The sequence below is a fragment of the Melanotaenia boesemani genome, chromosome 2, assembly GCF_017639745.1.
Source record: "Melanotaenia boesemani isolate fMelBoe1 chromosome 2, fMelBoe1.pri, whole genome shotgun sequence".
Classification (NCBI taxonomy): domain Eukaryota; kingdom Metazoa; phylum Chordata; class Actinopteri; order Atheriniformes; family Melanotaeniidae; genus Melanotaenia; species Melanotaenia boesemani.
The window spans coordinates 19,354,359-19,381,594 of record NC_055683.1 but is presented as its reverse complement, the minus strand read 5'-3'; the positions used below and the strand labels follow the sequence as shown (position 1 = coordinate 19,381,594).

At 38.0% G+C, this 27,236-nt stretch overlaps 1 protein-coding gene across 1 annotated transcript in view; it reads left to right on the top strand.

Annotated features, from left to right (window-relative positions):
* grin2aa (glutamate receptor, ionotropic, N-methyl D-aspartate 2A, a) overlaps window positions 1-27,236 on the top strand; it is a 171,990-nt gene that overhangs the window by 118,241 nt on the left and 26,513 nt on the right. The window contains exons 6-11 of the mRNA XM_041975865.1: window positions 6,837-7,039; window positions 10,227-10,398; window positions 11,810-11,963; window positions 12,849-12,974; window positions 13,063-13,292; window positions 24,576-24,736. Of these exons, the coding sequence (XP_041831799.1) occupies window positions 6,837-7,039; window positions 10,227-10,398; window positions 11,810-11,963; window positions 12,849-12,974; window positions 13,063-13,292; window positions 24,576-24,736 (1,046 nt within the window). The remainder of the gene's footprint in view (window positions 1-6,836; window positions 7,040-10,226; window positions 10,399-11,809; window positions 11,964-12,848; window positions 12,975-13,062; window positions 13,293-24,575; window positions 24,737-27,236) is intronic.

Sequence of the window (27,236 nt, the reverse complement as noted above, 5' to 3'; positions counted from 1 at the left end):
TTCATGCTTTGAGCCTGACTCTAGTGGCCATAAATGGTATTGCACTTTACCCTATTCGGTCGCTGGCTTCACACCTCTGATCCAGTGACATTTTCCTTGTTTGGTACCATTATTGTGTTATTATTATAATATGTTATTCTGCAGTTACTTTTACAAATAGTGATGAAGAAAAGCCAATAAATCTTGAGAATTGGTAGAAACTGGAATTTTAAAAAGAAATATTTGAAAAATGCCCAGTTTTAATGAAAAATTGGGAACAAATTAAAACTATCAACCATCTTGACATACAGTATTAAACATGCTACTTGTGTCTTATCATAAAAGACTTACTTGATCAATGAGCTCATTTTAAACAAGCTTACGACTACTCTTAATGGTTAAAAGGAGAAAGCTTTTTTTTAAAAAAATAAAAAAATTACTACAAATAGCATACTTGGCTGTATAATGGACTTTAAATGGCAGTCATGTATCTTTATATCTATGTCTGCCTCATACTCATACTTACCTGAATATTTTAAATTTAATGACCCATTAGCTCATGCAGCACTTTTGTATGGGTGACAGGACAGGTTTATGAGAAGTATGGCAAAGAACAGCTGTGGTCATAGGAAAGATCTGAACAGGTGAGAAATTAAAGATTGATTGTAATGTATTTTTATCATCTCAACCTTTTCTTTCTGTAGATCTCACTCTGAAACTCTCGCTTACCTTTTTTTTAACCTCCTCTTACTCACATTTAATCTACCTTCCTTGACTTTTTATTTTCCCCCTACATTTCCATTTACATCTTTCCTCCCTGTCCTCACTCCCGTCTGTCCTCTACTCCCTTGTCTCCGAGCCGGATAATCTGTGCACCCTGGTGTTGCACCCTGATAGCACTTCAAACCTCAGTTAATCAAAACCTAAGACAAATGTTACTAGTGTAGTTCAGAGGTCACTGCTCCCCTGCGTGTGCCCATCTGTATGTTTACCCTTCAGTACTGGTTATCGACAGAAACACTATGCAAGAGACTTACACTGCAATCAATCTGGTTATTATTCAGGTCTCATCCATGTATGTGTGTGTGTGTGTGTGCGTTACCATATGCAGTTTAGTTGGCTGCAATCTGCACAGTTCCCATTCAGTCTCTGAGACTAGCATCTTCCTATATTTCATGCTGACACACACACACACACATTCTTTGTTGATGTGCTGAGGAGTGGTAGTGTGTTGTAAACAGAGCACCCGTGAAATTGATCAGTACCTTCACTGTGGTGCAGAGAAAGAGACTGAAAGCAAGAGAGACACCTAAACCTAAAGTGGAAACATAATTGGGAGCTCCTTTGTGTATGTCTCTGGTGCTGCTGTCCCACCCTTGCACCAGAAATCAGTGGCGGAGGGTGGAAGAGACTTCCATGATGATCAAGAGATAAAAATTCAGTAACTGCACTAAAATATGGATATGCACTAAAAATATAAACTGTGTCCCCTTGGGGCACAGGACGCTGACAGAGGAAGAGAACAGTATGGAAAAATTCTGAGATGAGTAAGAGATAGAGGCAGATGGGCTGCGATAGTGAGAACAAATGAGTTTGAAAGAAAAGATGAAAACACAAGGTGAAAAGTAGGATGCAACAGAATGAAAAGAGAGAACTTAGCAACTGAGATGTGTGAGATTTGTCTTTGTTTCAATTACTACAGGTGTTCACTGCTCAGGTGTCCTTGTGATTTTTCTCTGCAACGCACACATGCTGTTGCTCCTAGTACATGGTATACTTAAATGTTTGAAAGAGTTAAACTGCTGTAAAGTGCTGCATCTTTATCAGTATTTCTACTTTTTTAATGCAAGAGAAAAATGTCCAAAAGTTCCAGAAGAAAAAGGAACAAAGAAAGTGAATAGAAGCAGTCCTGTCATGAGTAGCATGCTAATATTCTTTTCATATATGAATGTGTAAAGCAATATAGATCATTTTCTGCTGCTTTTTTATACTGCAATGATTCTCCATCCAGGGGAAACAGTAGCTATGTAACATATCTGAAAGTAGAAAAATATGTCTGCAAATTCTATGATAATGCAAGTTGGCACATCATGTAAAGAATGTCTTTAAAATGGATGCATTGATTGGCAAGTTATTTAAGCTCTGCATTAAAAAAAACCCACTTAAAACATCATCTGCTGTCATCAGTGGCAACTGAAATAACTCCAGTTAAAAATACACTTTAACCCTTTAAGACCAACTGTCCTAAATTTGTGTGCAAAGTCAGGTTTAAAATTAATTCATGAGCTGTTTCAGTGTTATTGTCTACCACAGTGGACAAAATTCCTTATTTCTTTTTGCTCCTATTTTGACAAACTTAGTGTAATTCTTCTATATATATATATATATATATATATATATATATATATATATATATATATATATATATATATAATACAAATGTACACCGATGCACAAACACTGTGTGACACAGTTTCATTTCCTATTTTGTGAAATTCTCCATCAGGTTTTATGTTTGGCGCATTTGTAAACTGTAACATCCACAATCCTGAAGTGTAACTGTGGATTTCAGTGGAACATCACTAACTAAATGGGAAAGTTGTATTTACTGTTTAGAACCAGGATGGTGTGTTTTATTCCTGCAGAGCAGACGGAGTGTGTAATTTGCTTCAGGAACTGCCATGGTGTTAGCAGCCAGTTTGCAAAATAATTATTACAGACAGCATGGGATTTGTGCTTGAAGAATCACAATATGGAGAGCAGACACACACTGAAGCCCATATGCATACACCCACATTTCCAAATCGACACACAAACACCGATGTGTGTTTTTGATTCTTAATAAAAGCAGTCTTCTTGAAGGAAACAAGTCTAAATCAATGATTGCACTTTTCCTCCCTGCTCTTCCACTCTGTCATCTTCTTCCTCTCTGCCTTTTCACGCACAAACATTGGCACGCACGTGCGTCCTGACACATGCAAGCAGACACAACGCATACACACTCGCACTCATCCACACAACCACTCATTGTGAGGGTAGGCTGTAGGAGAGGAAGAGCCGAATCCATTTTCCCGACATAATTTCGTCTGACAGGAGTGACAGATACTGTTTTATGACTGAATGGGTTTCTCCACGCTATTAGGAACTCATTCTCCCATAATGCAACTTGCCATAACAATAACTCTCCCTGGGAGACTAGCACAGAGAAGGTGCTCAGTGTAAGAGCCACAAACATTGTTTATGTCTGGATTCTTTTATCATGTTCTCTTGGTTGTTCAGCCAGGTTCAGGTTAATTACAGCTCTTGAGTGTGTTGCTTATTTTGTGTGTTTGTGTAGATCAAATACAGTGTGACAGAAAGGAAGGTGTTTTTTAACTGAGGAAGTGTCATGGAGGTAAATGGCAAAAATAAAGATTAAAGTCAAGATGAAGAAGAAGATTAAAAAGTTAATCAAATTTAAGTTAAATTGAAATAAATGAAGGATTTCTGAGGGGAAATGAAATGAAAGAAAAGAAGCATTGCTCCTTTTAGAAAGTGTCATGTCATCACCAAGTGGCTGTATATCTGTTGCAGGGGACACTGCTATAGGGATGCATCCATTGCTTCTTACAATGCAGCAACCCCACTGGCCCTATCGCTGCAGCCTCCCACTGGCCTGACTGTCAAATCACACGCGCACACTCTTGCACTACTGTCTCTGTATTGTGTGCTTGTATTGTCTGGTATTACATCCAGGAAGATTCAGCATTCTCCTTCCCTGCTGGTCGATAAATAGAATCCTCCTTCCTTTCTGGGCATTAATTTATAACCCCTCTTTCTTTAATTAGAGAGGAAGACAGAGTGGGGAGGAAGGGGGAAGCAGAGAGCAGCAGGACAGGAGAGGAGTTGCTGAAGTCAGCTTCTTCTTGTCCTCCTCCTCATTTTCCTGCTTCTTATTTCGTCAAGCATCTTTTGAGTAAAACCTTTGCCTCTTATTTCAGCTTGTGGACTAAATGAGTCAAAGATTACATCATATGTCTATTTAGGTTCAAGATTACATTGTGTTTAGTTACTAAAGAAAAAAAAGTCCTTCCTACTTTCATCACTCACATTTCCAAAAAGCTTTAAATGCTATTATGAGTCTTAACTGCTCCTGAATTAAAACATGAATAATTTCACTGCACCTGCTGCAGTTCGGATTGTCATCATCAAGCTCGGACTGTTCCCACAATCCAACAGTTCCACTTACATAAGAGGCAGGCTTACACCTTTTTCACAGTTATCTTTGTTATTTATTTTTGTTTAATGAGATCTTATATCTGCCATTACAGTTGACTGACCAGAGCCCGGATTTTACTTTACAAATCTCCCTAGCCAATTTGCAGCTAACTTAAACTAGTCAGGGGAAGTGCTTAATAAACAAAATAATTCTTTATGAGTGTTTTTCCAGATTTGTACTCTCACTAGCTGAAAATGAAATGAATTTGTGAAGAGTTTGATAAACAAAATATGAGTCATTTTAAGGGTTATCAAACAAAAAAAGCAGCACTACTGAACATTGGCAGACTTTTGCACTTTCGCACTCCCTGAAAAAAGATTAATTTGGCATCCACCTTGCATCCTGTCTCTCTTTTGAACTCTCTCCAGCCAGTAAAAGTCAGGCTGATATTGATGATTCTCATGCACCCCCACTTTCTCTCTTTCTTTTCTCACTTTCTCTAGTAATGTCCTCTTGGGCTTTTTTGCTGATTCAGCCATGGTGCTTATTCAAAACCAGTTACTCGCCTGTGACGCAGTGTCCTAAAGCAAAACACAAATGTCACATGATGCATCTAGATAGATAGATAGATAGATAGATAGATAGATAGATAGATAGATAGATAGATAGATAGATAGATAGATAGATCTATTTATCAAAAATGGTAGCTGCAGTAGTGTGCACCAATGTTGCATCAAACTGGATTTTGATTTGAGTGTGAAGTTTCCGAGGATGTGTTAATGACAAAAATTGCTAAAATGCGATTGCTGCCACTACCATGCTTCACTATGGAAACATGTCCTGAGAGGTGATAACAGCTGTTAGATCCACAAACGGCTTTTTCTTTTGTAGCCAAAAAGTTAAATGTTGATTTACATACTACATTTTTTCATGTGGTCAGGGAAAATCTATCAAATATGCATTTTTTTTTACTCTTTCTTCTTTCGCTGTTTCCATGAAACAGTGTTTTACTTTTTCTTCTGGCTCCTCTTACAGTTTGGAGAGCACTAACTATGTGCCTTTCAAAGCTAACTGGCAGGATGACATCATAACTTATGCTTTAAAGCAAAGGGTGTCACTGCTCAGACATGCAGTACTGTTCAGTTTTTTAGTTTGTTTTTTTTTTTTTTTTATGTAATCTTGACCAAGTTGTTATATTATGTTTAGATCTACATATTTTTTAAAAGTGAAAACATATCTATGCCAGAATTTTAGCTTTTTTTTCTTAGTCTGCATAAAATAACTTAACTTCCTTTTGATAGATGCACACACACACACACACACACATTTGTGAGGTGCAAAACAAGTGGAATAAAACTAAGACTGATAGCAAAACGTGGCCGATACCTGGAGAGGGTAGGTGACATGCTGCAAACAGCCCACATGCCACCTCGGTGTAACGTGCTGCTTCACTCTCTTTAAGTCAAATTCACACTAACGCACACACAGTTGGATGGATGCTGCTGACAGCAGAGTGAACCGTTGACAGTCATGCCGAATAAGAGCGCAGAAGAGACTCTAATCCCTGTCAGAGGGTAGAAAACCACTCAAAGCAAAACAATTAAAATGCTAATTTCATTTCCTCCACTCTGCTCGCCTGTTAATGACTTAGCCAAGAGTGCAGGCTAAGCGGCAACAGTGTGTGAGTGCTTATGTGTGTGGGTAACAACCACTGTCTCATGAGTCCAGGGTCAAAGGTGTGACAGATTAACATGGCTATATTTTGTGTATTGAACATGTTAACTTGTCAAGTAGGTGATGTAAAAATGTTTTTTTCACAGAAATTAAAAAAAAAAAAAAAAAAAAATCACAAACTTTTTATTTTATTACTGTGTTAAAATCATTGTTGACTTTTCATATATGGCCATGAAGGTGAGATTCCTGAGTGTCTATAAACATATAAATATATAAAGCCATATGTCTGTATTCAATCCACTCTACAGCCCAACTGCATATGAAGCTGGGAGACAGGGAGACAGATGAGATGGAGGAAGCGGTTCTGAGATGGAGGGAAAGAGTCAGATGTAGAGTTTGCTATTTTCTGGCTCCTGTATTATTAATAATTGAAAGTCAAGCAAAGCCCTAATGCCTGTTGCTATTCATCTCTGCCTGTCTGACAGAAACACACAGACGCACACACACACACACACACATATATATATATATATATATATATATATATATATATATATATATATATATATATATATATATATATATATTTCAGACAGGCAGATGTAGATGAGTAAGGAGAATTAACAGTCACTACTGCTATATACTCTCTCTTCTTAATATCCATACAATTGCATACCCTTAAATTTGTTATTCATTCTGCAATCAAAATAGCATCTATAGCCCATGGACAACATGCAGTGTATCAATGTTTTAGTTGACGGGGCATCATGGAAGTTATATAATCATATTTGCTTATAACCCCCTAATAAGCTCAAAACGTAAAAGAACAATAGGCAAATTCAAACAGAGTCAGATATGATCTAGGTTGCTCACACTGCATGAAATACCTCAAATGCAACGGTTTAATCTTTGTGGCAAACTGTAATAGCCTTGTTAATAGCCTTATTTATCAACTATTAATAACCCTATTTTTCCCTATCACCAGATGGGGAAACTGGACAATGGCAGCCTGACGATTAAGTACCCAGTGTGGCCCCGTTTCAACTCCTTTGGTGATGCTGAGCTTGACGACAACCACCTGTCCATCGTCACCTTGGAGGAGAAACCTTTTGTCATTGTGGAGGATGTAGAAAGACTCACTGGTACCTGCATGAGGAACTCTGTGCCCTGCAGAAAGCATATCAAAGAGTAAGTCGGATATTGATCTATCTGACCACTGTTAGTTTCAACCTATGTCAGCCAACACTTAGATGTGCTATAATGAAAACATGAAGAATATAGATTTAGTAGGGTTTTCCCTTTTCCCAAAAGAGGGCCTCTCTGCAAACTGTTGCAGATATTCGTACAGAAACAAACAGCTCAGGCTATGAAAACAAGCCTTTGCAACTATGGAGTGTTGTAAAGCAGCTGTGTGTCCACAGATGCTATCAATGCTGAGGTGTAATAGGATGTAATAGTGGGATTGCTCCAAATTCTATTCTCCAAACACAACTTTATTTGGTTTACTGTGATCAGAAAGTGCTGTTTACATAAGTAGGGCTAATCAGGTTAATGTCGGAGTAGCTCTGTTCATGTAAAACAGGCATTTTGAGGCATCACATTAACAAATTTAATGGAAATGGCAAAATGCCACAAATTTGTCATTTCCAAAAAGAATTAATAAACATGCTGGGAAATAGAAACACATTTCAAAGATAGTTTTGATATAGCAAACACATAACACACAAATGATCTGTTTACGCTTCTATAATAGATTCAGAACAGAGGTATTGAAAATGTTTTTTTTTTTGTTCTATTTAAGTAAGATTTTATATATTGGCCTCAAAGTTGATTGAAAATTTACCCCAAACCCTGTTGAAATAGTCATAACAAACAAGAATCACAATGAGCTGAAACATGTTCAGACAAAATTACATCCGTTTTCCGATATCTTCAGTCACTATCTCGTAAACATAAAACAGACGTGCAGTGTTAACCTGCAGCAGCTTCTTTCCTCCCTCCGTAAAAGAAGGCGACTGCTGAACTAAGAGCTTTACTTCCTTTCCTTACCAGTTTTGCCTCTTGCTTGTTTCTGATACACACGTGTGTGTTCACAGAGAGGCCTGAGTGGTGCTAAATCAAACCATGTAATGGGTTTGTAGATAATTTAATACCATCCCTCTCATGGACACAAAGTCAGATCGGCATGCCTATTGCTACCGCTACTATGTGTCACTCATGTCTTGCTTGCATGTATGTATCTAAAGTAATGGCTACATACACACACACACACACACACATACACACACACAGAAACAGAGCTGATTAAGCAGTAATAGGCTCTCAAGGAAGAAGCTGAAAGAGATTATCATCCAGAATCACTGTGAAGTAGGGCGGATATTAAAGCATCTCCGAGGAGAAGCGCAAACACACATTCGCAAGTTTATATCCACTCTCCGTTGCCACATGTCCACTCACAGGCCAATGCATTCGGCTGCGTTCCTCCCTCCCAAAGCACGATTCCCACTCAAGCATCTGTCCTGTTCATTTGGAGGAAGAGGGATAGATAGAGGGGATGAAAGAAGCAGAGAATGGGGGAGTGGCAGAGGGGCTGGAAGGGGGTCTGAGGGGTATCCATGCATGCAGAACTATATTCACTCATCCAAGCTGGGCCTAAGAACAAGTATGTAACACACATGATCATTCACAGACCCACACTGCCCTCTCTGGAGACCCCTCAGGCCCTTTAGTGTTTCTATATCAAGTTGGCCTGGCAACACAAACAGCCTCCCTAACATTGCATGCTCTCGCTGCCTGAACTTTAGAACGGCTTGCCTAAGTGGGTACACTGTGTTCATGAAGGAAGCTATTAACGTTCTGGCCTATAAGCCACAGCCGCTTACTGTCCAGCAGCATAATTGAGAACAAACTACTTTTCCTGCTTCTCCTGCTTTATCTTTACTATCTAATTATCAGTAATTCATGGTAATTCACTATTTATAACAATAGATATATTTAGGGACCTGTGGGGAGGGCTTATTAGTGTTAATACACAAGCTAAAAGAAGCCCAGCTTCTTTGAGTCAATTCATCCACTTTATATTCTCTATTATATGCATTGCTATTGCAGTCATAAGTAATGTGCTTCTACATCCTTAAGTTAAATAAACATTATAGACCAAGTGAACAAAAGATTTTGAATAGCACTGGCTCAAAACAGTAAATGCTTTTTTAAAGTTTTTCTTTAGATAAGGTGACAAAACTCACATCACTTGTAGTAATGACTCAGAAAGGCTTTCCTCTCACTGTATGTTTTTGCAGGTGCTTTGAATTAAATTTCTTCAGCTTTTGTTCATTTTAAACTAGCTCACTGACTTCTATCAATGGTCTCTAGTTACATCCATAAAAAGTCATCCTGGAAAATAAAGTTTTGCAAAAATAAAGGTCACAACTGTTCATAAATCATTTTTCTTTTTTCAAGTAAAACTATCAGAACAGTCATCCATGTTTTACATAGAAAAACCCAGCTTAGAGTCAAACCAATAACCACATAACTACTAGACTGTTAAAAAATAAAAAATAATCCTTTCCAGTTTGGAAAAAAAAGTAGCTATACTCAGGGGACTTTTTCTTAAAAAGGGATTTCAGTTAGTCTAGTGAAAGACTTTAACTCTTGGGTCAAACATTGTCCTGTGATTTTCCAGCACATTGTTTGCTATGAAGTGAGTTTCATCTCTGAAGGTAACTGCAGAGTCACAGCCGGTTGTCTGAAGTTTTTTCTGTTTTTTTCCATTCTTTTTCAAGTTTGTACCCCGACTGTTGTTAAACTAAAGGACGAGGTTATCGTCCTCTAATTAGCACACATCTGAAAGTTAAATGAGATTCCCAGGTGGCTAAAAGTTGATGCGCACTGTCGTGTTTGTGTGCGTGCAGGCAAACACTGTCTGAACTCCCCTGCTCTCATATTCATATACGCAGATGGCACAAGGTTTGCAGATGTAGTGCCGTCAAATCCCCCCTTCTCTAGAGACACGGAAGGAGAAGGAGGATAGGAGCATGTTTGTCAAATCTTCTGTCATTCCCGGACAGCATGACCCAAACTTAGAGGTGAAAAAGTCTCAGGGAGATGCTTGTTATTGGTGTGGTCACGTCAGTTTGCCAAGTAGGATGGAAAGAAAGACAAAGAGTCTTGCTTTAAATATAAAGGAGGGAAAGATGATATCTTTACTCACTCAAGATTTGCAAAAGCAGATATTAAAGTGAGATCGTATGTTCAGTATTTTTGTCATGCAAGCACACAGCATTCTTTCCATGCTGTTTCATGCATCATGAACAGTAAACCACAGATGACAGTCGTTGCAGTTGCTAATGTTGTGCATGTATTTGTGTCTTTGTAGCAACACAACAGAAGCTGGTGGGACTTATATCAAAAAGTGCTGCAAAGGGTTCTGCATTGATATCCTGAAGAAGATTGCCAAGTATGTTAAGTTCACCTATGACTTGTACCTGGTTACCAATGGGAAGCATGGCAAGAAGATCAACAATGTCTGGAATGGGATGGTGGGAGAGGTAAGCCTAGATGAGAGGCATTTACTTTTGAAAAAATGTGACTGAAGTGTAAGAACATTTTTCAAACTTTCAGGCTTTGGCAACAGCTATAAATGCTCAGAAAGTCAACAAATCCACTGCAGCAGAAAACTCTTTAGCATATCTTTAATTAGCAACTTGAAGGTAGTCCCAGAGACCATTTCAAGACTGTAAAGTTTATGGTTGTCCATATTGTTTTGAGGCAGACTTCATTTATTAAGTCAAAGTCTGTCTTAGTACTGGCTCCAGCCTGCATACCGAGTAAGACTGATGAGACTGACTATTAATGCACTGATGCACACTCTAACATTAGTTTTTCGTGAAACTTGCATGTATTTAAAAAATATATATTTTACACTTTTTGTCATGAAAGATAGTAACCTACTACATGTAGCCTAGCTAGTAATCTCAGTTATTGGTATTGTAAATTTTTATCCTATAGTTTTAGGATTTGCAGCTAATCAGCAAAGCTTTGTGCCTGTTTCACTTTAAGATAGCCTAAACTCTAATAACTCCAATAACTGGAGGATTAGGGTTAGGGTTTCTCATTTTCTTTTTCAATATGTTTTTGATCTCTAGCATTAATGCAGATGAATTTTGGTCAGTTTTCTTGACAATGTTTTTACAGTTCATTGAGCTTGGCAGGCATTTGTTTATGCAAAGCTCTCTTCAGTTTCTGTCACAGCATGTCAATAAGTTTGAGGTCTGAACTTTACCTGGATCATTTCGACACTTTCATTGTTTCTTTTTCAGTCATTTTGTTGTAGATTTGCTGCTCTGTTTGGGATCATTGTCTTGTTGCATGAATTAGTTTCAGCCAAGGTTTAACTGTAAGATGGATGGCCTCCCCTTTGACTTTAGAATACACTGGTATGCAGTTAACTCCTGTAGGTTGTCTAGGTCCTGTGGTTGCAAAATAAGCCCAAACCATTACTCTCCCACCACCATCTACCACCAACTGTTTGTATGAGGTATTAATGCTGATGTGCTGTGTTTAGTTTGTCTGACTTTGGTCTGACTTTGAGGTGAAACTGCTAGGATATTGACTTCTGAGAGGATTATTAACTGCAATAATTGTTTTCTACTCACAAAATAATCTTTCTCATTGTAGAATGATAGACTTCATTTGTCATGTGTTCTATAGCAAGGATCAGATAAGCTCTTAAATAATTTCTTTTAAAGTAAAATAAGTATTTATTAGAAATAAAGATAAAGTTTTATCCATCAACGGTAAAATTGTATAGATTGTTGTATTTCACTGCATTTCTCATGTGTAAAATCAGTGAATGCTACATCAATTGCTTTTTTCTTTCTCCATCCTCTCCTATTCTTTATCCCTTATCACCCCTCCTTTATCTATCCTCAATGCATTCATGCCCCTCTCTCTGAAAAGGTGGTCTATAAGAAAGCCGTCATGGCCGTCGGATCTCTGACGATCAATGAGGAGCGTTCTGAGGTCATCGATTTCTCCGTCCCGTTCGTAGAAACTGGGATCAGCGTCATGGTCTCACGTAGTAATGGAACGGTCTCACCTTCAGCTTTCCTTGGTAATCACTGTTGCTTTGTTCCCAGACTCGTAAAAGAATCAGATCTATCTCGTTTGCTTTTTCATCTTGTCTCTGTAGAACAGTGTTTCAGTTTTTGTTTAGTGTGTGAATGTGTGTGTGTCCCCTGAAATGTAGAGCTGACAATATCAGTTAGTTCTTTTACACAGCTGTCAATACTTGTTCTTTCATCTGAGGGATTTAGCTCAACTCCTGTTTTATGCCACAGTGGCACTTACTTACCTGAGGGACTTAGCTGGAGGATTTTAACCAGAGAAACCATGAGGATCCCTGTCGTGCCTGCTCAGTCACATTCATTTGATGCTGAGTTCCTTTTCGTCCACTTCCAAGTTCCTGCAGACAACTATGTGATGGCACAAAAGCTCACACAGGCATACAAACACACAAGGGGATGTCGGTATGTACAAGTACACATGGAGGTACACATACTGACACGTATGCAACATGCAGTTAGTGCAATGAAAATGGCAATTAGGCTTAGCAGAAAAAAAACCTTCAATGGTAGTTTGCCAGCACACACATATACACTGATTGGCTGCCCAGTGCCAGCAGTGCTCCCCCATACATTAGAGGAGAGTTTAATCTCTGCAGTAGTGTTGTGAGCTCAGAGGGAGGACAGGAGTGCTGACACCAGGGCTTCCTACGTTTTATGTACTCAAATGTAAGAGTGAGCAAAAAGTTTGTCTCGGACCTCCGTGGTGTTCTTACCTCAGTGTGTGTGTGTGTGTGTGTAGTGATTGAATCCTTCTGTTCATTGCAAGGCAGAGGTAGAAAACTAAGTAAATCGGGTAAATGTATGTGTAAGATGTGATGGATTTTACTAAACACAGGTTAAATATCATGATGTTCTCATTCTCTCTCCTCCAGAGCCATTCAGTGCATCAGTGTGGGTGATGATGTTTGTGATGCTCCTACTGGTGACTGCAATGGCTGTCTTTATGTTTGAGTACATCAGTCCTCTTGGCTTTAACAGAAACCTGGCACAGGGAAAAGGTGAGCATGGATATAACTTGTACTAAATTCATTTTTCTGATAAATCTAAACTGACCATATTTACATCATCTATCTCTATTTCTTTCAGATCCACATGGTCCTTCTTTCACCATGGGAAAGGCAGTGTGGCTGCTGTGGGGTCTGGTCTTTAACAACTCTGTCCCAGTGCAAAACCCCAAAGGAACCACCAGCAAGTTCATAGTGTCTGTGTGGGCCTTCTTCGCTGTCATCTTCCTGGCCTCCTACACTGCCAACTTGGCTGCTTTCATGATTCAGGAGGAGTTTGTTGACCAAGTCACTGGGCTCTCAGATAACAAGGTAATGACCTAATGAGGTAGTTTGTTGACAAGTCTCGATGGTGGCCTGTTTAGAAGTTAACTGTGAAGTCTTGCTTTTCCTTTTGAATGATCCATGAAGTTGGAATTCATGACAGCCACCTAAATCTGAATGACATTCATGAGTCAATGTTACAAGGGGGCATGCAGTGAAAGAGTGCAATAGCCTTCAGAAGAAACTCCACTTTTAGTTTCAGTAAGTGCTGGATTTATCTGATATACTATGGGTACTATTAAAATAATATTAAAAATTTAAAAAAAGGCATGCTCTCGGTGAGTGAAGCTGGTTTGATGGTTTTGGTTCACCACTGTGACAAGGCACAGTGACACATGAATTCGCCTTGTCACAGTGGTTACCAGAATCCATGAACAAAAATACTTTATCTTCCTTTTTTTTATGAAGATTCTGATATTTTCCAAGCCTTATACATTAAGTTTTTATTTTTAATTATTCAGAAACAAAGCTATTACTGGTGCTATTTTAGTGGTGTAAGGGAAGCTGATTTGGGGCATAATCTTTATGTGCCTTGTTACATCTATGAACATAATCCACCAAAAACCATTTTATCCTGCTTATTTATGGAGATTCTGACAGTTTTCAAGCCTTATAGTTAGAGGATGGCTGCAGGATGAACCTATTTGATACATCACACAATTAATCAATGTGGTATTGGTGCACCCCACTCAGTATCGGGATGTATTGGTACACTGCTTTCACAAAAATGTTTAAAAAATGCATCACAACAGCAACAAAATATGGACCATATATGCATTTAGAACATGTACATCACAACAACAGATATGTTGTGAAGTAGAAAAGTTGGTCTTGCAGTATAAAGAGGATGTGTTAAAATGTGAGAGGAAAAGGTCAAGCTACATGTGGAGAATAGGAAAAGAAAATGAAAATATAAGGGTAGAGTTCCTGAGAACAAACATAGAGATGTATTGAGACATTCTAAAATGGAAGAGAGAGGGAAAGAAGGTTGGTATAAGGGCTACCGCAACTGGCAGGAGGGATGACTGAGGCCTAGCAAAAGGCCAAGACCTGTAAGATGGTAGATAATAACAGGTGAACAGATATGAGCCATAATAACAGCAGAGGTTGGGGAAGGAATGACATGATGGTTAAAAAAAATTAAAGTGCCCAACCACCATTTATTTTTCTTTGCAACTCAGTCATATTCTTTCTGGTTTTCAATCTTGTTTTTTTTTTTTTTTTTTCACAGGCTGTTTTCATATTATCAGCTTTTAATACTTCTCACATACATCCATTTTAAAAAGATCTGTAACAAAGATCCCACAAAGAAATAAATGCCTTAAGTTCAGTTATATGGAGACAAAAAGAGTTTGTCTCTTTGTTTGGATTGTACTTGCTCTTAAATGGAACTTTAAAATATACCTAAACTGGTAAACTGAATATATTTAATAGAACTGTTGTTGCTTGTGGTAGAGCAATGGTTGACAGGAGAAACAACTGTCTAAAAAGAGGCAATTATGGGAAAAAAAACTTTGTGCACACATATATATATATATATATATATATATATAGTGAAAGCCAGTCTGACGGAGTTAGCATTATTTCAGTACAAAGGTGGTTGCAAGCTAACATTTATGCCGCTGTAGTGCTAAGCATATTGCTAACATAGATGCTTTGCATTAAGCTTTCATATTATAGTCACTATTATACTACTCCAGTTGTGTTTTAATGTGAATGAAGCTGGAGGTGGTGGATGGAGAAAAACAATAGTCTCAATAAAAGACAGAAATACACTCCAATACAATGGCTAAAGTAAGCTGCTTTTTTCAGTAAAAGGAGACTAATATGGTCTGAAAGAAAAGCAACGCAGTGAGGAAATTAGAAAATCCCTTCCCCCTCACTTCTAAATGTCAACTAACTTTTTACAACTTAAGAAGACATCAAATTAATGAATGTCACTTTCATTTATTCTTTTTTTTTTACTCTCTGCTTCAACTGCCTATCAAATCACACTGACTAAGAACCAGAGTACAGCTTCAAAGGTAGCCTGTCAGTTATGACTAGTGCAGTTTGCCCATTTTTACTCTCCTCTGTGCAACCTGTAGAGCCCTGATACCCTTTCTGTGTTCACTGAAAAACAACCGCAGGCACACAGGAAACCAGCCACATGCAAATGTTGAAATTCTTTGAAAAATTTAATGATGGAGTTCAACTATTTTGTCAAAAAAAAAAAAAAAAAATGCGGCAATTCTGTAAATAATTCCCATCAACTATAGAATTCAGGGTTTTCAATTCCAAAAAAGCGAGTAACTGAGTCTGTGACCATGGTAACTGACTTTGTGAACTAAACCTACTCGCTGTCAGGTTCTCAGGAGTTTCTACCTCTGGCCTCCCAGCTGTTCAGACCTGGGTTTGCACCAATGCGATTCCAAAGATTTAGAACTTGAAATAAAACACTATGCTTCATGCAGGGAGATGATCTATCAGAACTCAAACAGGTGCACTATTATTCCCTAATCAATTATTCATCAAAAAGTAGTTCCGGCCGTACATATCCAGCGTGACCCAGAACAAACATGTCATGACATCACAGCAAGTTTTGTGCTTTGCTGTGCAATACTTTTTTTTTCCTTTTCTATAAATGAGATAATTCTTTATAACATTGGCAATGCAGAACATGCTAGAAAGACATGTGAGGACACATGTGAGGAAAGTCCTCACGTGTCTGAAATGATAATTCCATAAAAAAACAGCAGAGATCTACTGCTTGTTAGACTAAAAAAGACCTCTGCCTGCCTCTCTGAATCCCACCAGATGGTGTCTCCTCAGCAGCCTCTTCCTCCTCCAGTAATGAAGGAGCTTAAACTATCATAACAACATCTAAGTATGTCTTTTTATTATAGTTCCCATCTCTGGGTAAAGGCACTCAGAGTTGATTGAGCCAACTTAGCCCAGCTGTTCTCAAAACAAAAACTCAGAGTTGCTCAGCTCAGAGTAAGTTAACCAAGAGTTGCTTTTTCGACTCATAGTTAGTTGAACTTCCTTTCTGGAACAGGCACCTGGTGCTGAACTGGTCTATCTGTAGTCCAGACCTTTCAACAACACAATGCAGTCAGCATGAAATGAAAAATCTAGCAAAGAAGGACCAGGGGCCTCATTAGCAAACTGTGCATAGCAAAGAAAACTAAAGGTGGTGTCTGCAGTGCAAAGAGGAAATGTGGCACACTTCAACTTTCAGATTTATAAAAGCCTGCGCACGCACATCCTACGCCTGTTTCCGTTTATAAATTAGAATCACCTCTAAAGTGGGCACACATGAGGGAACTCCTTACCACACCCACATGGTGGATATAAATGATCAGGTGGATGCCTATGATACATATTCATTACATCATTTGCATGATGGCTCAGGAAGAAAAAAGCAGGTGGCAGATGCTGTCAATGCAGTGTCAGAAGGCAAGACCTGCCAGAGGCATCAGAATGTAAGGCTGGATGTCTCAGTTGGTAGACCATCTGTCTGCCATGCAGGAGATCGAAGTTCGAATCCCGGAGTGATAAATTGCATTGGAGAAAGCGTTTGCTAAATGACAGTAATGTAGTAATTTATTTTAATTTATAAAATAAATATGTACAGATACATCTAACTGGTAGCAGTTTATTTAGAGTTAAATATTTCTTTCTAGTTGCTGGGTGCTCCAGTTGGGCAGGGGGTGCAGAAGGACACAATCACCGCTATTAACAAGAAGGCCAAGGAGTCGTGGGAAATGAAGACATCTTGACAGAAATTGGGACAAAAAAAAAAAAAACATTGTGTAAAAATAAATAAATAAAAGGAAATCCACCCCTTGTGTGTTTTATTAGCATTGCAGCACTTCTAGACCTCCAGCCTCCAGTCTGCATCCCACTCTGTTAGAATGAAGGACCAAAGCTACTTTTCACCCTGACTGGTCCATTCTGGCAGCAGCCTGTCCACCTTATTTAGCTGGATGTATTTTTATAAGTTTTGTTTCACAATAACAGAACATATTTTAGTGGTTTAGGTTCTTATTAATATCATCTCTTTTTCCTGAAAATCCCATTTGTTTGTTTTTATTTTCCCCTTAGGAGAACTCTTAGGAGAATTAATATTGAATGTGGTTCTTTATTAATTTCTGCAAACAGCTTTAATATCTAACATGTGGTGTAAAAGGTAAGAGTGGATTGTGCACAAATGTCTCACATTTCACATCATTTCCTTGATTTTACTTTGTGCCGTTTGTGTTGCAGTTTCCTGTTTTCCCATATTCTGTGGGTATGCCTGGGTCAGAGTTTGTTCCTACGCAAGTTTGATAAATGAGGCCCCAGGACTGTTTGATTGTAGTAAGCAGAATGATGGTCTGGCAGTTGTGTTGTGCCGGAACAATTTTCTTTGCCAAAGGAAGCTTTATGGGTATAAGGCAGAGATGCTCACAAGTCCTTTTTTTGCAAGTCCAAGTCATGTCTCAAGTCCTTGACCTCAAATGCAAGTCAAGTTTCAAGTCTTCGATCTCAAGTTCATGTTCTGTTGCAAGCCACTTTTTGTTCTGGGCACACACATAAAGATTTATCACGATTTTCCCTCTTCCCGACCAAGGACATCAAATGTCTGATTTTCTCAAATCTTATAAGATTATCTTATAAGAGTATCCTGTGGTCTGAGGTGTGTTAAGCGCAAATTTGTCCTGACAATCGGCTCTACAACGGGTCATGGCCAAAAATCGCAAGTATTAAACTTATTCAATATTTACGATCAATTTACGACCAAAAATGTTCACGTGTGGGGAAAGCTGACGACGTCTGAATTGTGACTCTGTGGACTGTGAGGTGGAATGGAATATTGACAATTAGAGAGGAAGGATAAAAAGTCCGTGTTCACACTGTATTCAGTCTGTTATTTTTTTCAGTTCTAGATTTTTCTGTCAACAATAGTCCCAAGACCACCATCATTATGTCCTCTGCCATGCTGGGTGTTGTGTTTTCCAGCTGTTGCCATGGTTCTTCTTCTTCGTTTAGATTTAGAAAATCCTTGTGTGTACTCACCTTAATCTGCCATGCGACGCCTGCTGTCTGGTCTGCTTAGAAGATGCACTATGATATCTAAGGAATTTAAAATCCCTACTCACCCTTTATCTACCAGCATTTAGTAACAGTACTGATCTGTGGCTTAAACTGACAAATGCTGTCCCTCTTCTGTGGACAATTTCTTTGCTTTACTGAATTCTGCAAACCTCTAGATGGACATGAAAATTTATTCAGATCAGTAAAAATGTTCTTAACATAATTTATCAGTGACCAGTAATATAATGTGATCCAAAATCCATCTGGACACACTGAGAAATTTAAAATATCAATACTGCAATTCAAAACATTTATTTTTCCTGAATGTTGGGAGGAGCGCCAATATGTTGCACTTTAGTGCAGGATCACCTACTGTTCTGCAGGTTTTAGACATTGTTCTGCATTGTTGCAACACACATGAGCCACGTGACAGGTTGTTCTCAAGTTCTGCTTAAGCCTCTTAATGATCCATTAATAGTTTGACTCAAGTGTATAGCAGCAGGTAAACATGTAAAATCTGCAGCACAGTGGCTTCACAGGTCCACAGTTGGTGATCTCTTCACTAGTGCATCAGAAAAATCTTCATATTTTCTAAAGTTCTTGAAATAACTCTGTAAGATGAGTACAGAAAATATTCATTCTAAACGTTTAAAAATTGACTTAAAAAACTCAGTATTTGAAATAATTCAGATCTAGTTGCAGACAGAATAAATATTCCTTGCATTCCTAATACAGCAAAAGTTGTACTTTTCTAATAGCAGACCCAGTAAAACCTTGTTGTTTACAGTGGGTCTGATCCCAGTTTAATGTGACCATGGCCATGTTACAGTAAATAGAAACTGTGTTCAGTAAATATCTCATTCTTGTTCTGAACACATCCAGTGGAGCCAATCTGACGGAGTTAACATTATTTTCTAACAAAGGAACAAGCTAACATTTATGCTGCTGTTGCTCTTGGCTCATTGCTAAACTAGATGCTAACATTAGCTTTCATAGTACAGTTATTAACCTCTCCAGGGTGGATAAAAGTGGGTGTGGTGGATCAAGCGTCCTGGAATTTTATACCACAGATGTTCCAGTTTGCTTGTCTTATTTGGGTCCCGTTTTAAGTTTAAGTTTTTTTGCCCAAAAGTTACAATGGTGCTGTAGCAACAGCTGCAATTACCGCTGCTAATGTTTTGATTGATTGAGTGTGCACTGCGGATGCATCTGTGTGACGTTACGTCAGTGTTACCTCTGGGGAAATGGCAGCAGACAAGAGATGAGGAGGAGAGGAGACAGAAAGAAGATCATTAAGAAAGTAAGATTGTTCATGAGTCTCAAATCACAAGTCCAAATCGAATCTCAAGCCTTTTGATTGGAAGTCCAAATCTAGACTCGAGTCCTCATCTCTGGTATAAGGCTCCTCTTGATAATCTGTTTCTTTTGAATTATGAAATTTCTGTAATCTTGCTGGACCTGGATAGAGGGAACAGAGAGGAAAATAGTGAAGAAAACTTAAAAGGAAAGTAGAAAAAAGAAGAGACAAAAGATACAGTACATATGAGGCAACGGCCCTTAAATCCAACCTAACACCAGACAACCAACTGATACACTTGTACAGAAACACAACAGATAATTTCCTACGGCTTCTACAGGAAAACAAAGTTGACAATCATCAGGAGCTCCTGAAAGAATAACCAAAACCACAAAAAGAAAAAACATGTATCATAACAACAACCAAAGTACCAGAAAAACACACACACACAAAAAAAAAAAAAAAAAAAAAAAAAAAATAGCTTAGTGTATAAACCCACTGGACAATTCAGTGGAAAGAGAAGTGATCAGAGATAAGTGTAATCATGCGAATATGGCTAGAGGCAGACTAGGGTGGCCTAGAGACCCAGGCAATCAGCAGCAATATGGGAGCAAGAACCCCGACCACCCCACCATGAAGACCACCCCTGACCCACCCAGACGCAGAGGAAGGCCCCAGCCAGAGCCCCCATGGTCACGAGTCACAGGTTCCAGCGGGCCAAGTTTTCCAGCCGCCGACCCTGCTGGGCACCAACTATCCAGGGCGGCCGGAGCCAGCACAGGGCCCCAAGACCCCAGACGTTTTTCATCAGAACTAGGATTACAGTAATAATAATAATAATAATAATAATTGTTGGAGAATTTTTTCTTTTATCTCTTAACATACAGTATGTTCTATGAGTGAAACTATAAAATTTTACCAGCATTTAAGATTATCCTGAACTGTTTTGAGAAGTACAGAGTGATAAAGTGAGAATATCTCTTGCAGCCTGGCTGAAATGCTAATTCGCAGATACTTAATATTACCAACCCTTAGTGTGGGAAGTGAGGTCTGAGCTGCAGAATCCCAGGCATTGTCTGAGTGTGGGAAGATAGTGGATTTGTTCCAGTTGATTGTGTAGTCTGATATCACTGAGAAGTGGTTGATGATTTTATATGTTTCTTGAACTGAATATTTTGGATTCTATAAGTGTAATAAATTATCATCAGCATATAAACTAATGTTGTGTTGTAAACTATTAACTGATATTCCATGGACTGATATAAGGTTCTATGAAAATTGCAAATAGTAATGGAGAGCGTGGAAATCCTTGTGATGTTCCCCGGTGTATAAATGTGGGTGAGTCAGTTGTGTTTCTTTTTTTCTTTTTTTTTTATAAAACCAGTCTGGTCCGGAAGAATTAAGATGGAGGCCACTATTTCAAGTCTTGTGGCTAAGGTTTTTGAGATGATATTTAGATCTGTATTTATTAAATAAGAGGTCTGTAACTGGATCTTTACCTGCTTTAAGTAAACAGTTATTGCAGCTGTGTTCATATTGTGTGGTATTTCTAATGTGTTTTTGATCTCTTGTGCAAGTCTGATGAATAGTAGTGAAAGTATATTCGAAAAAAATCAGGTCCCGGTGATTTACTGTTGCGCATTTGGAGAAGGGCATTATGGAGTTCTTTTGTTATTGGAGTTTTGAGTTAATGGGCTTATTATTGCTGGCACTGTTCTTTTTTTTTTTTTTTTTATTTCAGATGATTTGCTAAGTATTTTCCTAATTTATTGTTGTATTGAAAATGTTAGTTCCATTTTGGAGTAAGGATGTAATATAACATAATGTTATATTACAAACAGATTTGCAATTTTCTTGCAATATTGCAATTTTCTCATAATGACATATTATAATCTAATTTTTATTTAAAACCACCTTTCAGCTTCTTAAATGTAGACCTTACATAAGGATCAACAAAATCTAAATCAATTCAACATTTAAGTTGCCATTTATTTGGATCAATCACATGTATTTCCACCTACTTGGGACAAAAAAAAAATCTTCTCCTAACTCTGCTTTTTAATTTAATTTTGCAGTGAGGTTTTGATAGAAGCCACTAGCACAGTTCTAAGTGTTGCATTACTACGTAAATATTCAGCACCAGTGCCTTCCCAATCTGCATATTCCCAGCGGGCCTGAAGATTCTCATCAGCGAGCCCCTTGCCATATTTACCCTCTCCTGACCTTAAAGCTTCTGCTCAACTTTAAGAGAGGCACAAATGAAGGAAAGATGAAGGAGACGGTAGTGAGAACTGTGAGGAATGAGTGTGTCCTCAAGGCTGTTGCATGTCATGCTAACAAACACACTCCATGACATCATCGCTAATGTATGCAAGTGCACACAAATGCACAAGAGGAGTTTTACTTAACACACACTCATTTTAACCTGATTACACAACAGAAATGCACATGGCAGACAAAGAACATATTAAAAGCTAGAACTATTCACATATACAGTTATGATGTAAGCAGCTCATATAAACAGTACAGACTAAAAGCAAACAGATGAGTTTATGCATGTTCAGTGGACAGAGAGCGGAAGATTGATGCTAATAATATGGCAACAAAATCCTTCCTGCATCAGCTTATTGATGATTCAGTTCTATACTCTATGACTGAGTATTAAACGGCTTTCTGACAAGCTCTGCACAAGTCTGCTAATAAGCCATTAATTTGAATCAGGTGTGTTGCAGCAGGGAGACATCTAAGACCTGCAGGATAATGGGCTTTGAGGACCAGGGTTGGGGACCTCTGCTTTATGAAGATGTAAAAGCTAAACAGACATAAAGATATTGGAACCGTCATTCATTTTTGGTTTTATAGAGGTATTTTAGGAATACGCCACTTCCAAACACACCTGCACAAACTCAGAACTGAGTGGTCACATTGCAGCTCATAATAAATGCTTGCATTTATTATGCATGGGGGTGGGGGTTACCACTGTGATGCTTCTTGACACTACAGCTGTTGCGCACATTTTTGTTTTTTTTTATGTCTGATGCTTTTTGAAGAATGCCGATCTCATTTCTATAGCTGCTGCATGCTGAACTAATTAAATAAGGTTTCTTTTAATAACTTGGATATTTTATTTTGATATTCAGGAGCATCCTGTAACCTTCTTTATTTAACCAAACATTCAATATAGGCATGCTTTTTATGTTTGCTTTGGATATTTTCAATCCTAATCTTTAGCTATATTTCTTTTGAAGATCTGATCATAGATGACTTAGTGTTTGAAAAAAAGTTAGATGTGGTGCAGGGACAAATTGGTAATTTGGCATACCTGGTATTTTCTAGTAGGCCAACCAGTTTATTTATTGGTCTGACTGGTCTGTACATCTCAGTAGATCAGCCCACTTAAATTTTTAAGCACCTCCACTTTTTGTTGTAGTCCCTTTGCCTGAGTAATTTCTTCATTAATAGCCAGTACAGAACTTTCTTTTCCGACCATGAGGCCATGAAGCATATTGATATGTGGCACATTGCTTCTTTTTTTAACTGACGCCAGGCTGAACCAATCAGATAAACCTTGTTTGGTTCTGTACCAGGGGATACAGCTACCTGTCAGAACCGAGAGGAGAAATGGATAGGAACAGAGAAGCTGCTCTTCACAAAGTTATGATGAAATTACAATAAAACATTAATAAAATAGCAGTTTTATTAAAAGATTACTTTGTCTCCTTGCATTCATGAAATTAGTTGATGATGTCAGTGTTACCAGCAGAAAAGCTGGTTAAGTGGTTGTGTTTACTGATTACATAGTTATGTTCACTGGTAAAAACAACAGATCTTAAATTGTTTATGTGTGTTTTTTTTTTTTTGTTGTTTTTTGTTCTAACGGGATTTTTAACCATCATTCATTAACGGTAACAGTCAGCCAGAAGCTTTTTGATTTTCTTTATTAGCCTTTTTGTTATTGGTGGTGGGACGATAGTTGGATACTTTTAGGTCAGAACATGTTAAAGGCAGCTTTTATTTAGGTTTTACTCGACAATACACATAAATAAAGCACTTTGAAGATATATGTTTTTTATTTATTATTATTGTTTAGCTTACACATTAGTCCATATGTAAATACTGATGTTTGCCTCTTTACCAAAAAATCCAACAATTCTGACCAAGACTGAATAATTAAAAAAAAAAAAAATCCATTCAATCTTTAGTTGAACCTGGTTGAGATAAAGAGTAGAGCATAGCAGCAGACACAGCGACAGTGTTTACACGTTGTCAAGGAAGAGTTTTCATCTGATCCATTATGTCTCATGTTTGTTCTTTCTAATTTATTTCTCCATCAAACACAATGTCAGAAATGCTGCGGTAATACTCATCACTGTGATAAGTACAGATTTATAATTACAATATTAGAAATATTTAATGTGTCTAGTCTCTCTGATAATCTCTTCCTGCTAATTCACTGTATGACTTTAGTGGCTTTTAGTAGTTGCATGCCAAAATACCAGGGCTGATTTTGTGTTTCAGTCCACCCCTGGTATGGGGAGTAAACCAGCATCTCTTTGCTGAACAGATTGAGGCAGACAGTGAAGCAGAAATAGGGTCTTAAACACTACAACAAATCAAAACTAATAATCCCAAATTGAATGTGGCAAAAGTAATAATCACCTGTGTAATCAGGTCTGAATGAATGTGTGTTGTTAAAAATAATAATAAAAAAAATCATTTTCAAATACAGTTAAAAAAATCACCAGGTGGTGAGACAGCAGAGCTAAAACTAAGCTTGAAAAAGTAAAAAAAAATATATATCTTAACGCCAATATCGCTCTGATGAAGGTTTGGTGAATCAATCCTCCAAAGATGTACTTTAATTTATTTTGGTGAATGTTCAACCTTTACCATTTTTTTCTTTAATCCCACCACAGTTTCAGAACCCATATGCATACTCGCCTCCATTCCGCTTTGGGACGGTCCCGAATGGATCCACTGAAAGGAACATCAGGAAGAACTACCCTGCCATGCACCAGTACATGGTGAAGTATCATCAGACTGGGGTCCAGGATGCACTTGTCAGCCTTAAAACAGGGTAAGGAGTCACCCTGTGTGTATGTGCAGGTTTGCAAGTTTGTAATTACACTTTTAACACCAGTCATTCATGGAAAAAGATTCACCTCAACTGAGGTAAGTTTCAGGGTGTGTGGGTATGTGCAATGTTGTGTGCAGTTGTTTTGTTTCCTTCTTAGTGTGCGTGTGCATGTGAATACAAGTGTGTGAATACATGTGTGCATGTATGAATACATGCACACATGTATTCCCATAATGTCTTTTTATGTGTGTGAATACATGTGCTTGTATGTGTGTGACAGGTCTTCTGAGACTGGGGATGAATGGGCTGCCACACTGAGAACACAAGCAGCTATTTTTAGTTCTGGTTTCTACAGTAGGACTGATGGTGCGTGTGTGAATGTCGGAGGGATGGGTGGTCGGGGTGTTAGCACAAGGCTAACCAAGGACAAACTGAAAGGTTGGAACAATTTATAAAAGTTTCTGTGGATAGAAATGTTTGGATAAAAATGGATAAAAAAAAAAAAAAAAAAAAAAAAAAAGTTTACAGGGCAGGAAGTCCAGGAAAAAAATGTTTGATTGGAGGAAGTGAAAGACAGGATAGGAGATGGAAAGTAGTGTAATATTAAAAGGGAGGGCAGTAAAAAAAAACGGAAAATTGAGATTGAGTATGAAAAAGGAGGATATACTGATGAAGGGAAAGAGAAAGGAACAAGTGAAAATGTCATCAATGATGGGAGGACCAATGTGAAAAATGGAAAAATTAAAGGACAAAAGGTTGTTGGGTTGGTATGACAAAAGGACGTTTCTGATTGGTTAATGATAGTAGGGTGGGATCCAATCAGTTTTCTAGCTCAAAAGCCAAGCTGCCCCATGGGGAGATATCAAAGAGGGAAAAAAATACACACAACAAATAGGAGGATATGATTCATGGTCCCTGGTTTTTATTCAGCTGTGCTTTTCAGCTCATTATCCCTCATCCATAAGTCATAGGACAACTCAGTATAAACATGTACAGCTTAAACTACTATTTCTAATATTCTCAGCGGCTCTTTTCTGTGTTGTAGTACTAAAACATCCACATTAAAGCATTAAAGTAAAAATAATACTCCATGTGCACCTGTTAAATGCTTAGAAAAAAAGACATGCTTGTGTATATCTGCACACACGCAGCCAGCTGCAGGTGTCTGCAGTCAGTAATACCCTCATTGATATTTCTATTCTGCGGTATTAGCAGATGAGCAACATTGCAGTATTCAACTATCTCAGGCTCGATGGCTGGATTAGCTCTGATCTCACACATAATGCTGAAAGGCTTTACACATAAAATCTGTTACAGCCCCGAGAAGCAAAACTCTGCACAGAAAAGCTAAATTGATTTGATTACATGATGGGAACTGATTTATGTTTGAATTTATGTTATACGTAAATATATAGAATGTAAATTGCCAATTTTAATAAAATCAAACATTGTCTTTTAATTTTTTTTACTGTATTGCTTGTAAACTTGTTCAGCTGTGTCTTGTAAAATGATCGTAAGTCAGTGAAAACATTTGATTACTTGTTGCACTTTGAAATACTGAACATTCTATATGATAGATAGATAGAAGTACTTTATTCATCCCAAGCTGGGAAATTTAGGTGTTGAAGCGGTACAGTCATTTAGCAGTTGTGCTTCTAAAGGTAGCAAAAAAATAAAAAACAGTATAAAATTTTCAATATCTACAAGACTTATACAAGGAGGTATTTAGCTATACACAGTAAGAAGTGAGAATAGCCAGCAAATAATATAGTCCAGTGCAATGATTAGTAGTGACAGTTGTTTTCAGTGACACAAGATGAGGAGTTTAACTGTGCAAGGTTGATCCAGTCAGTGCAAAAATTCACCAGTTACAACAGTCACTCATATTGTTATCTCTGACACAATGATGATGAGTTAAACAGTCTTATTGCATGTGGCAGGAAAGATTTCCTGAAGCGGTCCTTGAGACAGCAAAGCTGTCTGAGCCTTTTGGAAAAGGAGCTCCGCTGTCTGTCCAGCACAGGGTGGAGAGGGTGGTCCGTAGGGCTGGGCGATATGGCCTAAAAATAAAATCTCCGATTTTTTATAACCAAATCCGATTTCCGATTTTAATCGATTTTTTTTCCTTTTCTTTTACAAAACATAAACTTATTAAAAACATTCATTTGTTTATATAGATGAATGCTAGCAAAACTAAAGCACATAATGTCATAGCTTTTCCACCATATAAACGACTTCATATCTTACATTGAAATATGCGACACAATGCATCCGTGATCTCTTTCCATCTGGATCCTTATCATACAGGATCCACTGCAGAAATAATTCCCCTGATGAAGGTTGTCTCTTAACTAGGGTTTGTGGGTTAAGTTGATTTCTGCATCTCATAGAGAGCAGCATTTCTCATTGCAGTTATACGCACAGCTAAATCCCAGGCGTGGGTGAAGGGTCACTTTACTGAAAATCTGTCAGACAAACACCGTTCTGGTGTGGAGGGAGG